The sequence below is a fragment of the Dromiciops gliroides genome, chromosome 1 (assembly GCF_019393635.1).
Source record: "Dromiciops gliroides isolate mDroGli1 chromosome 1, mDroGli1.pri, whole genome shotgun sequence".
NCBI classification, from domain to species: domain Eukaryota; kingdom Metazoa; phylum Chordata; class Mammalia; order Microbiotheria; family Microbiotheriidae; genus Dromiciops; species Dromiciops gliroides.
Window position 1 is genome coordinate 285,093,876 of NC_057861.1, and position 14,862 is coordinate 285,108,737.

The following is a 14,862-nucleotide window of genomic DNA, read 5'->3' on the forward strand; positions in this document are numbered from 1 at the left end:
TGGAAAATATTTGGCCACAGTTCAATATGATCTCATATCCTTTTTTCTTCTTTTTTTAAATATATATTTTTTCCAGTTACATGATAAAACAACTTAAGCATGTTTTAAAGTTTTGAGTTTCAAATTTTATCCCTCCTTCTCATCCCTAAAATTGTAAGCAATCTGATATAGGTTATACATCAGCAATGATGCAAAACATTTCCACATTATTAATTTCGTACAAGACAACAAACAAAAAAAAGGCAGGAAGGTGGGAAGGCAGGAGGGAAGGAGAGAAGGAGGAAAGGAAAGGAAAGGAAAGGAAAGGAAAGGAAAGGAAAGGAAAGGAAAGGAAAGGAAAGGAAAGGAAAGGAAAGGAAAGGAAAGGAAAGGAAAGGACAGGACAGGACAGGACAGGACAGGACAGGACAGGACAGGACAGGACAGGACAGGACAGGACAGGACAGGACAGGAAAGGAAAGGAAAGGAAAGGAAAGGAAAGGAAAGGAAAGGAAAGGAAAGGAAAGGAAAGGAAAGGAAAGGAAAGGAAAGGAAAGGAAAGGAAAGGAAAGGAAGGAAAAAAATAGTATGCACTTCAGCCTGTATTCAGACAATATCAGTTCTTTCTCTGGAGGTAGATAGGATGTTTCATCACGAGTCCTTTGGGATTGTCTTGGATCATTGTATTGTTGAGAATAGCTAAGCCATTCATAATTCTTCAGTGAACAATATTGCTGTCTGAGTTGTTTTAACTTGCATTTCTCTAATAAATAGTGACTTAGAGCATTTTTTCATATGACCAGAGATAGCTTTGATTTCTTTGTCTGAAAATTGCCTGTTCATATTCTTTGACCATTTATCAATTGGGGAATGATTTGTATTCTTATAAATTTGATTCAGTCCTCTATTTGAGAAATAAGGCCTTTATAAGAGATACTTGCTACAAAATTTTTCACCCAGTTTTCAGCTTTCCATCTAATTTTGTTTGCATTGGTTTTGTTTATGCTAAAACTTTTAAATTTTATATGATTAAAATTATCTATTTTGCATTTAATAATGCTCTCTTTATCTTGTTTGGTTCTAAATTCTTCCCTTATCCATAGAAATGAGAGATAAAATATTCCATACTCTCCTAATTTACTTACGGTATCACCCTTTATGGATAAATCATGTACCTCTTTTGACCTTATCTTAGCAAATGGTGTGAGATATTAGGTTTATACCTAGTTTCTGCCATATGTTTTTCTAGTTTTCCCCAGCAGTTTTTGCCAAATAATGAGGGTTTTTTGTTCCCAAAGCTTGGATCTTTGGGTTTATTATATACTAGATTACTATGGTCATTTACTACAACATATAATGTACCTAATCTATTCCACTGATCCACCACTCTGTTTCTTAGCCAGTACCACATTGTTTTGATAATTACTGCTTTATAATAGTTTGAGATCCTTCATTTTACATTGATTTCTTTGATATCTTGACCTTTTGTTTTTCCATGTGAATTTTTTTTTTCTAGCTCTGTGAAATAATTTTTGGTAGTTTGTTCTTGTGTGGGAATGCTAGTGGAGATTTAAAACTTAAGCCTCTACTAGTCTATCACAGTGAAAACACCTGAGTTTTCAAGAGAGAAAATGCAATAAAAAGCAAGTTAAGTGTAATGTGGAGGGCCAACTTCAAAGGCACGGTAACCAGGCAGTTCTTCATTGAATGAAATGTTTGGCCCCAGTGTAAAAAAAATATTTGCCTCTGAGGCAAAAAAAAGAACTGCTCCTGAGCTCTGATGATAATGGACAATCTTCCTTGCTCACCCTCCAGGCTTGGAGGATGACTTGCTGGAGGTCTCCCCTTCCAAGCAAAAATCTCCTTCCTCCTCTACTTTGCCACTATCCCATTAGGCCATCAACTCCTCTCAGTACAGTAAAGTGAAGTTAATTTTTAAAAATTTTATCTAATTATTATTTTTATTTGTATCTGCCTAGTTTTAAGACTTTGTATTTTTTTTAAAAGCCATCAATTTATAAATTGCCACATAAAATGTGAAATTTCTGGAATTCAGAAACAGATTATTTCCATTTACATTACTCCTTATGGTAAAAAAATTCATTTGGCACTTGTTGCTTTTGTCACTAATCATGCCTTCTGGAACCAATTAATGATGAGTACCAAGGTACCGCTGTACTTAGTTTTGCTAGATAGGTGATTCTTGGTTGTAATCCAAACTCCTTTGCCTTTCAGAATATCATATACCAAGTCCTCTAGTTCTTTAATGTGGAAGCTATTAAATCCTGTATAATCCTTACTATAGCTCCACAGTATTTGAAACGTTTCTTTCGGGCTCCTTGCAGTATTATCTTTTTGACCTGGGGGCTCTGGAATTTGGCTATGATGTTCCAGAGAGTTTTCATTTTGGGAGATCTTACAGATAGTGATTGGTGGATTCTTTCAATTTCTATTCTGCCCTCTAATTCTAGGATTTCAGGGCACTTTTCTTTGATAATTTCTTGAAAGATGTTGTACAGGTCCTTTAAAAAAAAAAATCATGGCTTTCAGGCAGTCCAATAATTCTTAAATTATCTCTCCTAGATCTGTTTTCTAGTTCAGTTGTTTTTTAATGAGAAATTTCACATTTTCTTCTATTTTTTAATTCTTTTGATTTTATTTTATCATATCTTGATGTCTCAGGAAGTGATTAGCTTCCACTTGCCCAAATCTATTTTGGGGGGGTGGGGGGGAGGGCAATGAGGGTTAAGTGACTTGCCCAGTCACCCAGCTAGTGTCAAGTGTCTGAGGTCAGATTTGAACTCAGGTCCTCCTGAATCCAGGGCTGGTGCTTTATCCCCTGTGCCACCGATTATCCGCCCCCCCCAATCTATTTTAAGCAGTTATTCATTGAATTATTGTATATCTTTTTTCATTTTTGTGTTTATCAAGATATTATTTTTTCATCATTCTCTTATATTGCTCTCATTTCTTCTACTTCTCTAATTTGCTTTTTAAAACCTTTTTTAAGCTTTTCCAGGAGGTTTTTTTTGAGGGGGGGGAGACTGAAGCCAAATGACATTTTTCTTTAAGGCTTCACATGTAGCCATTTTGACACTATTGCTCTCTTTGTGCTTTGATTCTCCCTGTCACTATAGTAACTTTCTATAGTTAAGTTTCTCTATCTCTCCCTCCCTCCCCCCGACCTATTTTGTGATTTGGTATTTTTATGTAAGAGTTGGCCTTTGTTCTTTCACTGCGCCAAGTTCCTTGTGCCAGGGCTCAGAAGCCTTGCTACAGGCTTTCACTGGGCCTCTGGTCCAGCTGCTGGCTTGCACTGGAAGGGGAGGGCTGGTCCCTGCATGATTGTACAGGGGGCAGGGCCTCCCTGTTGGCCTCCCCTAAGTGTGGGGTTTCAATGCTGGTCTGTTCCAGGGGAAGGACTTTGCTGCTTGATTATTCTGGAGGCAGAGACCCTCTGCTGGTCAGCCCTGGGTGCATGATCTTGGTGCTGATTAGTAAGGGGGCAAGGTCTCACTGATGGCTTGTGCTGGGAATGGGGCTGCTGAGGGGGCAGGGCTGGTTGTGCTGTTGTACAGACAGGCTTGCCTCAGGACTGCCTGCTTGCATGAGGGCAAGGGCCTTACTAGTGGATTCCCCAGAGACTTGAAGTCTTGCTACAAGCCCCCTGCTGTGTTGCCTGCAGCTGCGTTCCTCCACCTGGATCCCCTCCTACCCAAGTGAGACAGACCTTTCCTGCTGTGCTGGTAAGCTGCTTATCCACTCCCAAATCAATTCTGAGGGGATTTTCAATCTTGTTTGGAGGGAAATTTGGGAGCACTCCAGGGAGTTCCTGCCACACTCTTGACATCTTGGCACCAGAAGTTGTATCCTTTCCTAATAGTTTTCAAAGTGACATTTTTTGCCTTTTTTTCCCCAATCTATTTGATGCCCTTTGTACCTCATAATTTCTGGTCCACCAAAGAAGACGTCTGAATCATCTGGCTCTAACTACATCCAATATATCTTTGTCAACACCTCATTACTAAAATATCATTGGGTTCAAAGTGAAATTCTAACATGAAATTCATACATTGCCCAGCATTTGAGAACTTCACTTCATCTTTCAAACGCTTTAGAGTAGGTTCATGTTGCTGTACCATATCATTGAGCAAGTCAACATTTTTTTTTAAAGTCAGCCAAAATTCAGGAATTCCTTTAGGGTCTTCTTTTTCTCCTTTTTTTCTCCTCTTCAAACCTGGCCTTTACTTTTTTCTCCTCTGAAATTTCTTCCTTATCATCTGGTTTCTATTCATATTTTGCTTCTATAGGTTCATAAACTGCATTAATTTCACTTCTTTTATCAAAAAGCGACTGGTAAAGAAGAGCATACGTTTAAGGACATGAACTTCCTCATAAAATTTTACTTTTGTCTGCACACTTAAAGGTTTATAAGGGCACTGACACATTTCTTAATTAATTCTATCAAGCTTTCAATGTAACCAGTCCATGTTCTACCAAACCATAAAATATTTCTTAGAAGGCTGCAAGAATTTGAGGACTTTGCATCACCTTTAGAGTAAGCCGATGAACTTTGCTATTTACATCTTCACCAATTTTTTCTCTTTCTTCAACTCTCTGGTCAAGTTCAGATTGTTCTTTGTCATCAGTGTCTGCCATATTTGATATCTGTAGCTGCTATGGGGACCAAGGAGCCAGAACAGCCATGGGTAACTCAGAGCATTGGTGGCAAGGGAAGAGAAGGAAAAGAAGGAAGAAGACAAGTGAAGGAGGATGAAGTACCCCAGACAAATAATACTTTTAAAAGGGTGATAGCCCCTTTGTACTCTCCCCTGCTCAGACCTCATCTGGAACAGTTTATTACATTCTGAGTTTAGGAAGGACATTGATAAGCAGGAGAATGTCCAAAGACAGATTATGAAAATGGTAAAGGTACTAGAGTCCATATCATATGAGGATCAGTTGAAGAAACTGGGTATTTTTAGCCTGGGGAAGGCTGACGGAGATACAACCATTCTGGAGAATAATTTGGAATTATGCCCAAAAGGCTATGGGGCTGTGCATACCCTTTGACCCACTACTAGGTCTATATCCCAAAGAGATCATAAAAAAGGGGAAAAAACCCACAGGTACAAAAATATTTATAGCACCTCTCTTTGTGATGGCAAAGAATTGGACATTGAAGGGATGCCCAGCAACTGGGGAATTGCTGAACAAGTTGTGGTATATGAATGTAATGAATACTATTGTGCTGTAAGAAATGATGAGCAGGCAGAAGTGAGCAGAACCAAGAGAACACTGTACACAGTAACAGCAACATTGTGTGATGATCAGCTGTGATAGACTTTGTTTTTCTCAGCAATACAATGATCCAAGACATTTCCAAAGTACTCATGATGGGAAACAACCTCCACATCCAGAAAAAGAACTCTGGAATCTGAATGTAGACTGAACCACACTATTTTCACTTTTTTTTTCCTTTCTTGAGGTTTTTCCCTAGTGTTCTGATTCTTCTTTCACCACGTGACTAACATGGAAACATGTTTAATGTGACTGTACATATATAACTTATACTGCTTGCTGTCTTGAGGAGGGAAGGGAAAGAGGGAAAAGAATTTGGAACTAGAAATCTTATAAAAACAAATGCTGAAAATTATTCTTACATGCAACTGGAAAAAATAAAATACTTTTAAGGAAAAAAAGGCTCAGGGGAACACAAGAGCTGTGTTCTAGTACATAAAGGAATAGATAGATAGCATTTATATAGTAATTTAGGTTTGCAGAATGTTGTGCATTTGATCTTCACAACAAACCTGTGAGGTAGGTGGTGTTATTACCCCCATTTTACAGATAAGGAAACTGAAGCACAGAAAGGTTAGGTGACTTTCCCTGAGTCACATGGCTAGTAATTGGGTCAAAATCTGACCTCAGGTCTTTCTTTTTTTTTTTTTTAAAGTGAGGCAATTGGGGTCAAGTGACTTGCCTAGGGTCACACAGCCAGTAAGTGTTAAGTGTCTGAGGCCGGATCTGAACCCAAGTACTCCTGAATCCAGGGCCAGCACTCCATCCACTGAGCCACCTAACTGCCCCATGGAAGCAGTTGTTTATTTTTATTTATTTATTTACTTATTTTTGCGGGGCAATGAGGGTTAAGTGACTTGCCCAGGGCCACATAGCTAGTAAGTATCAAGTGTCTTAGGCTGGATTTGAACCCAGGACCTTCTAAATCCAGGGCCAGTGCTTTATCCACTGTACCACCTAGCTGCCCCTACCTCAGGTCTTTCTGAGTCCAAGTCCACTGTTCTTATCTAGGGTGGCATCTAGCTGCATTGTGGAAGTTGTCATGTGGAAGAGCTACTATACTTGTTCTGTCTGGCTCCAGATGGAAGAGCTAGAAATTGTCTAGAGATAAATTTGAAGAAGCTAGGGGGTACTGTGAATAAAGTACTGGACTTGAAGTCAGGATGATCTGGGTTTGACTCTTGCCTCTATCATCCAGTTAACCCTGAATAAGTCACTTAACCCTCTGTCTACCTCAGTTTCCTCAACTTCAAAATACGGATAATAATAGTACCTCCTTCATGGGTTACCATGAGAATCAAATCAAATAATACTGTATATTTCATAAACATTGTAAAGTTTGTCCAAGGCCCAGTTTTCTCCAGCTTCTGATCAATTTGCAAATTTGCTGTCACTGCTTCTCAAGCCCTTCGTGTCAAGGGGGAAAAGTCTGCTAATCGACAAAATGTTATTTGAGGGGCACAGTTGTGCAGAATGTCAAAAAAATTATTGTCAGTATTTTTCATGAGTCTTTTCTGTAAGCTCCCTTGAAAAGAAACTGTGATAGGAGTCTTCAGGCCTAATCTTTTTTTCTTTTTTAGGTGAGGCAATTGGGGTTAAGTGACTTGCCCAGGGTCACATAGCTAGTAAGTGTTAAGTGTCTGAAGCCGGATTTGAACTCAGGTCCTCCTGAATCCAGGGCCGGTGCTCTATCCACTGAGCCACCTAGCTGCCCCCAGGCCTAATCTTATAACAAAAGTACAGAAGCATGATTTTAAGTGAGGAAATTCTACCATTCAAAGAGTTGTCTGCAGAGTGTGTTTCTGGAGAATTAACCCCCTCCCTCCCCTAAAGAGCTAAAGTGTCTTCTGGCTCTCAATCTATGATCCTATGATCTTCAAAATTCTAAGTATACCCCTAAATTAATATGTCAGCAAGCATTTATTAAGCATCTATTATCTGCCAGGCAGGCAGCTAGGTGGCAAAACAGAGTGCTAGGCTTGGAATCTGTAAGATTTGAGTTCAAATCTAGAATCAGACATTTACTAACCATTTGACCCTAGGCAGGTCACTTAACCCTGTTTACCTCAGTTTCCTCATCTGTAAACTGAGCTAGAGAAGGAAATGGTGAACCACCATAGCATCCTTGCAAGAAAATCCCAAATGGGGTCAGGATGAGTTGGACAAAACTGAAACGACTCAAGACAACAACAAAAATATATATTAAATCTTAACCATTGGGGCAGCTAGGTGGCACAGTGGATAGAACACCAGCCCTGGAGTCAGGAGCACCTGAGTTCAAATCCGGCCTCAGACACTTGGCACTTACTAGCTGTGTGATCCTGGGCAAGTCACTTAACCCCAATTGCCTCACCAAAAAAAAAAATTGATAACTGATAGTGTCAGGGTTTTTGTTTTTATTTTTTAAATGAAAGCATTCTATTACTAAGTTGGAAAAACCAGAGGGTTTTTTGAGTTCATCTACCACTTGTGTAATCTCTTTTTTTGATATTAGGTTATCAAAATACCTTATATTTTCTTTTGCTAATCTGGGTATTTTATATTTTTGTAAGTATTCATCTATTTCTTTAAATTATCAGTTTTGTTAGCATACAATTGAAGCAAAATTTATTTTTTATTTAAAACAACTTTATTGATGTCATTTGTTTTTTACATTATCTTTATTTCCCAGTATATCCCTGCCCCCTAGCCTGAGTCATTTCTCATAAAAACTTTTTTTAAGAGGGAGAAAACTACCCAACACATCAACTAAGTCTGATAGTATTTGTACTGTTTCCCACTGTAAAGAATTAATTGTTATTTGAGGTTTTTATGCCTTGGTGTGCACTGGCCTGGGGCTCCGCAAACCGCACGGTGCTCCACCAACTGGTTGTAGCCATTGCCATGGTGCTGGCACCTCACATCATCACCACTTGCCGAGGCATACATGGGCCTGGCCAAATTATAATGATTGGAAACTTAGTGAGGGCAGTCATGTGACTGTCAGAGGGGCCATCCAATTGGCATGGAGCAGCTAGGTGGCGCAGTGGATAGAGCACTGACCCTGGAGTCAGGAGGACCTGAGTTCAAATCCGACCTCAGACACTTAACACTTACTAGCTGTGTGATCCTGGGCAAGTCACTTAAACCCCAATTGCCTCACAAATAAAAATTTAAAAAAAACGAAAAACAAAAAAACCTTCCTTCCTCCCCCGACATTCCACACAGCCCCCAGCCAATTGGATAGCCGCTCTGACAGTCACATGACTGCCCTCACTAGGCTTCCAATCATTATAATTTGGCCAGGCCCGTGTAGGCGTGGGCGAGTGGTGATGATGTGAGGTGCCAGCGCCATGGCAACGGCTACAACCAGTGGGTGGAACACCGTGTGGTTTGCAGAGCCCCAGGCCAGTGCACACCAAGACATAAAAACCTCAAATAACAATTAATTCTTTACACCACTCATAGTCCATCACCTCTTCAAAGACAAGAAGGAGGTGTAGTCTCATTTCTCTTATTTGAAGCCAAGTCTAGTTAGTCAGTATAATTATATGCTGTTGGGAGGGGGGGGGGAGGTGCAAAGTGAAGAGAAGCCTTTTCACTTATTTTTTGGAGTCGTGAATATTGTTCTTACCTCACTTTGCATCAGTTTGCATAAATCTTCTCATGCTTCTCTGTATTCTTTACATTTATAATTTCTTCCAGCATAAGAGTATTCCATTATATTCATTTACTATAATTTCTTTGGCTATTTCCCAATCAATGGGAATTTAACTTTGCTTCTGAACTAGATATTTAAAGTCCTTTCAGCACTGACATGGTTTAGAATCTTATGGAATTTGTTGTAAAAGCATTGGCAAAAGAGTAGTACAAAAGACACAATCTATACCTTCCATCTATTAGTGGTAGCTATAAATCATCCCCTGAAAAGGTAATTTCAGCAAGGAAAGGTGGCTCCTAAATTGAATATTGCCAAGTGTAACTGAAAAGGAGCAAATGAACTTGGGCCTTGAAGAATGAGGTTTCAACAGACATGGAGACAGGGTAGAATTCATTTTAGGTATGGACAATGATATGAGCAAAAGTAAAAGGGAGCAAAACAAGAACCAAAAGTAATGCCATTTGACTAGAAGGTAAGGAAGGCCAAGTGGTATAATGGAAAGATCTGGAGCCAGAGGACAAAGACTATTCCAGTTTTGCCATCTGCTATTTTTTGAGACCTTAAGCAACTTAGTTAACCTCTCTAGGAATCAGTTTCAGATAAGCGGTTTGACCTACAATCCATTCCAGCTACAATGTTTTTTTTGAGTTTGTTTTTTGGGCGGGCAGGGGGAGGATATGAAATATGACTGGATAGGTAGGTTGAAACTAGATTTTGGAGGTTCTAGAACAACAGTGACACCTGGTGCCTGGGGAATTCTTGGCCTAAAGCCCTTTCCCAACAACTCTGTAGATGGTTTTGTAAATAACCAGTTTTCCTTTCTCTTGTGGCACTCACAGCTAAATTAATTTTAACAAAGCTAATCCCTTTCTCCATAAGTACTCTGATAAACCCCCTTTCTTCTTTTTCTTTTCTTCCAAGTTACCTCAAAGCCATCCCTCTCCCTCTTATCCCTTCTGTGAATCCAAAAATAACCTTAAATGTGGCTCCCACTAAAGTCCTATTCTGATGCTTCAGTCCTTCCTGCCAATTGGAAAAGTCTGAGATCTAAGTTTAGAAGAGCCTTCATGTCTACTGTGGGGAAAATGGCCCTAGCTAAGGTCATGATGCCTCATCTAATCATTAGGTTAGCCATGTAGTGATAGATTTTTTTCAAGTATAATAACTCTCAAAGACTACCTACTTAAGAGAGCTGAGATCAATCAGTGGAAGAAACACCGGCGCAGAAAAAAATGATGGCTTTTAGGGCATTAAAGAAATCATGTAAGAAATAATGATGGTATATTCTTGTCTTTTAAAAAGTACACGTTTTGGGCAGCTGGGTGGCGCAGTGGATAGAGCACCAGCCCTGGATTCAGTAGGACCTGAGTTCAAATCCGGCCTCAGACACTTAACACTTACTAGCTCTGTGACCCTGGGCAAGTCACTTAACCCCAATTGCCTCACCAAAAAAAAAAAAGTACACATTTTAAAGTGATTTACTAATCACTTTACTAATTTACTAATACCACAACTTTCTAGCCTTCAGAAGTACCCAAAAGTCCTTGCAAATCTCCACAAAAATCCCCATCTATCTCCTTACCATCCCTTCTAATTAAACTTGCTTTTCCTAAATCACCAATAACCAAGATTAAGAATACCAATTTTTAAAAATTTGTTGTTTAATATTATTAAAGCTATTGTTTTTTTTCTTTTTTTCTTTGAGAACAATGTTCCAGCTTTTGCAGTCCTTGAAACTTCCTAGTTCCAAACATATAATGTGCAAATGATATACCTACCTGTTTGCAAGAAGGAGACGTCTATGTAGGGAATTATCTTTGCCGTTTGCCATATATACTGGGGTGGTTTGAACGAATTTTTCTTATGTTAGCGCCTGATTTATATTAGTATTTGGTTTGATAAGCTTTTACTTGGTTTTGTTTTAATGTTACTAGACATAAGGGTTGGTCAAACTGGCTTAAATCAAAAGCACTGAAATTTCTTTCCAAAGTTCAAAGAATCAATTACTAAATACTCATTTAATTTGAGACATATATGTATATAGTTATATGTAGCAATATAGTATATACATATGTAGGTATATATACATGTATGTTTTTAAATGAATCACCTGTCTTTGTTTAACTTGTGCTATAAATTGTTTTCCTAAAATTTTGGTCTGTTAAAAAAAACCTCATTACCAATTCTTAAGAATTTAAAAACATGGCAAATAATTTTTTTCTTTCCTTACTAAAAACAATAACATTATACCTTTCAATTAAATAATATGACTTAGAAGGGCAGTATGGTGTAGTACCCAGTACTAGACTTAAAGTTAGGAAAATGTGAGTTCAAATTCCAATTCAGAAACAGATACATAGAGATAGAGAAATATACGCATTTGATGTTATTGTTCAGTTGTTTCAATTATATTTAATTCTTCATGACCCCATTTGGGGTTTTCTTGGCAAAGATATTGGAGTGGTTTGCCATTTCCTTCTCCAACTAGTTTTACCGATGAGGGAACACAGGCAAACAGGAGTTAAACGATTTGTCCAGGGTCACACAGCTAGTAAATGTCTGAGGCCCTGTTTGAACTCAGGTCTTTCTGACTCCAAGACTGGCACTTTATCTACTGTACCACTCAGCTGTTGATATATTCAAACTCCATTTCAGATATAGATATATACATGTCTATAGATAAATAAACTGTGATCCCTAGGCAAAACACTTAACGTCACTTTCCTCTTCCATAAAATGGTGATGATAATAATAGCACATACCTCACAAGGGTGTTATGAAGTTGGCATATTGCTTTGAAATATTGCTTTGTAAACCTTACATTTATAAAAATATCAGCTAAGGGCAGCTAGGTAGTGCAATGGATAGAGTGCAGGGCCCAGAGTAAGGAAGATTCATCTTCCTGAGTTAAAATCTGGCCTCAGACACTTACTAGCTGTGTGACCTGGGCAAGTCACTTAACCCTGTTTGCCTCAGTTCCTCATCTGTAAAATGAGCTAGAGAATGAAATGGCAAACCATTCCAGTATCTTTACCTTTGCCAAGAAAACCCCAAATGTCACAAAGAGTTAGCAATGCCTGAAAATAACTGAACAACAATTATATTGTGACCTCCCATTAGATTGTGAGCTCCCTGAAGGCAAGAACTGTCTTTTCACTCTTTTTGTATGCCCAGCATTTAGCACCGTGTCTGGAATATATATATATATTACTTAATAAATGTTTACTATCATGCTCCATTTGAGATTGCATTTTTAAAAGTGAGTCAAATTCTAATGACTAATCAGGATCTACAGAAACAAAGTGAAGTGGAGTGTTGAGGCATATGTCTTTATGATTAATAGGTGCAGGTGAAGCAATAACATTTCTACTGCTGAGATGTTTCAGATATGAGTATTTTTATGAGTCATCTGACACTGAAATGTCATTTTTATATACTAGAGGAGTAATGTTCTAAATGGTTCCCCAATAGACTAAAAAATTTAATTACAAATGTCAAATGTAAAGTCAAGAAATAGTTTACTCACCTTTGAGAATCTGTAACATTATATTGCAGTAAACTCAATCTGCTTTTCCTGTATAAATGAATCAGTCAATTAATAGATATTTAATGACCACCTACTATATGTAAAGCACTATAAATAGCTAGGTAAAGCTATGGCTAGATAGAACACAGGACTTGAAGTCCAGAAGTTCTGAATTCAAATCTTATCCTAGACACTTAATAGCTGTATGAACTTCATTATTTAACCTCTCTATGCCTTAGTTTGCCTATCGCTAAAAGGGAATAAAGATAATAGGGTCATTATGAAGATAACATATGTAAAGCCCTTTAAACCATCGAAGTGCTCTACAAATACAAATAATATTAATTATTGTGGTTACTGTTATTATTTTTTACAGCTTTATAGAACAAATTAGTACAAGACTAGGCCTTGGAGCTTAGAGGGCTGAGATAAATATCTATGAATGAATATACTACTAAGTAGTATTAATGCCAAATGAGTAGTAGACTATGTACATCATGGAACACAGAACGAATTGGCCCAAGCAGCAGGTCTATAAAGTAACAACTTATCACTGCTCTGACAATTCTGTTTCCCAAAGTAATTTGAAAACTTTGCATTTAAGCATTTAAACTGTGATAATAAATAGGGAAACATCGTATGAGAAACATATAAATAATTGAGTCAATAGGTTTCATGCTCAAAGAAAAAGTCAAAACTTCTTTTCTTGGAATCTGGGGAATAGAAAGATTTTTGTCTATTTAATCAAACCCAAAGCAATAAAATACAAACTGTAGATGTTAAATGATTTTCACATTAATATTAATATAATGTTCTGGTAGAGCTGTCTGATTTACTAAGAAAGTAAACTTTCATTTTTGAAAAGATCAAACACCTAAAAGGAAATTATTTGTTTACTAAAAGTGGATCACACTCCAATTAACAGTCTTTTTGTTGAAATATTCACTCATGGACCTTCCCATAGCAAGTGCAGAGTTTACAGTTTACTATCGAAATCATTTTATATACTGCATACTTCATTATTCATCTACTCTTATCCATTGATGCATTAAATAATGGATACATATTTTGGCAACTCCTCAAAGCTCTTTTTGCCAAAGCAAGGCAAAGTACTTAAAGAGCAAGTAAAAGTGCAATGAATAACACCTTCTCTTCTCTGTTCCCCCATCATGTGTATGCATATTATATATAGATATGAGCAAACACATATGTGTTAAATGTTTATCAATACTACTTTGTTATGAGGCAGAAGAACCACAGAGATTAGAATCAAAGGTGGAGTGGAGTGGAGTAAAGAAAATGAAAGACGGGAGAAATTTGAACAAAAAAAGAAATGACTGGACAAAAGAAAACTAAGGGGAAGGAACTGGTACCCCCAAAGGAATCAATGTATCAGTGTAGGACCTGAAATTCCATTTAATCCAATTCAACAAGCATTTATTAATCATCTGCTATGTGTAAAGCACCAGGAACACAAAAGCAAAAATATAAATAGTCCCAGCCTTCAATGAGCTTACATTATTATACTGGATATAGATACACATAGAGATAAGTAAATGCAACATATATCCAAAGTAAATACAAGCTGGGAGAGGGAAAGAACTAATAACTGAGATGATCAAAAAAGGCCTAATGTGGGGCAGCTAGGTGGTGCAGTGGATAGAGCACCGGCTCTGGATTCAGGAGGACCTGAGTTCAAATCCAGCCTCAGACACTTAACACTTATTAGCTGTGTGACCCTGGGCAAGTCACTTAACCCCAATTGCCTCAAAAAAAAAAAAAAAAGGCCTAATGTAAGAAATAGTACTTGAGCTGTGCCTTGAAGAACGCTAGAGATTCCAAGAGTCAGGTGAGAAATGAAAGCATTACAATCATGGCAGCCAGCCTGTGCAAAGTCACAGAGGCAGGAGATGAAATATTGTTTACAATGTAACTGGGCCACTTTGGCTGGAAAGTAGAGTGTATGAAGGAAAAGAATGTGCTGTGATCAGCCTGGAGAGACTAACTGAAATCATATTATAAAGATTATTAAATACTAAACAGGAATTTTATACTAGAAGCAATAGGGAACCCCTGAAGCTTCTTGACCAGAGGAATGAGATGGTCACATAGTTGTTTTAGGAAAATCAATCCAGCAGATGTGTGGAGGGCACACTGAAAAAGAGAGAAATTGGAGGCAGGAAGACTATTACAATAATCCAGGCCAGAGGTGATGAGAGCCTCAAGTAAGGTGGTATATTCAGAAAAAAGGGATTGATATGAGAAGTGTTGTCAATAGGATCTGGCAATTGACTGGATAAGGGGAGAATGAAAAGTTGAGGATAACTCTGAGGTTGTAAAAACTTGGATGACAGTGGTGCCATCACAGAAGTTGGGAAGTTAGAAGAGAAGTGTATTGTCAGGGAAAGATAAAGAG

The 14,862-nt window shown here is 38.0% G+C and overlaps 1 protein-coding gene across 2 annotated transcripts in view; it reads right to left on the reverse strand.

Moving 5' to 3' along the window:
• The window catches only part of C1H8orf89 (chromosome 1 C8orf89 homolog), a 77,960-nt gene that overhangs the window by 50,783 nt on the left and 12,315 nt on the right, over positions 1-14,862 (reverse strand). For both annotated transcript variants that reach the window (XM_043975556.1, XM_043975555.1), the window contains exon 3: positions 12,447-12,494. In XM_043975556.1, coding sequence (XP_043831491.1) covers positions 12,447-12,494 — 48 coding nt within the window. The remainder of the gene's footprint in view (positions 1-12,446; positions 12,495-14,862) is intronic.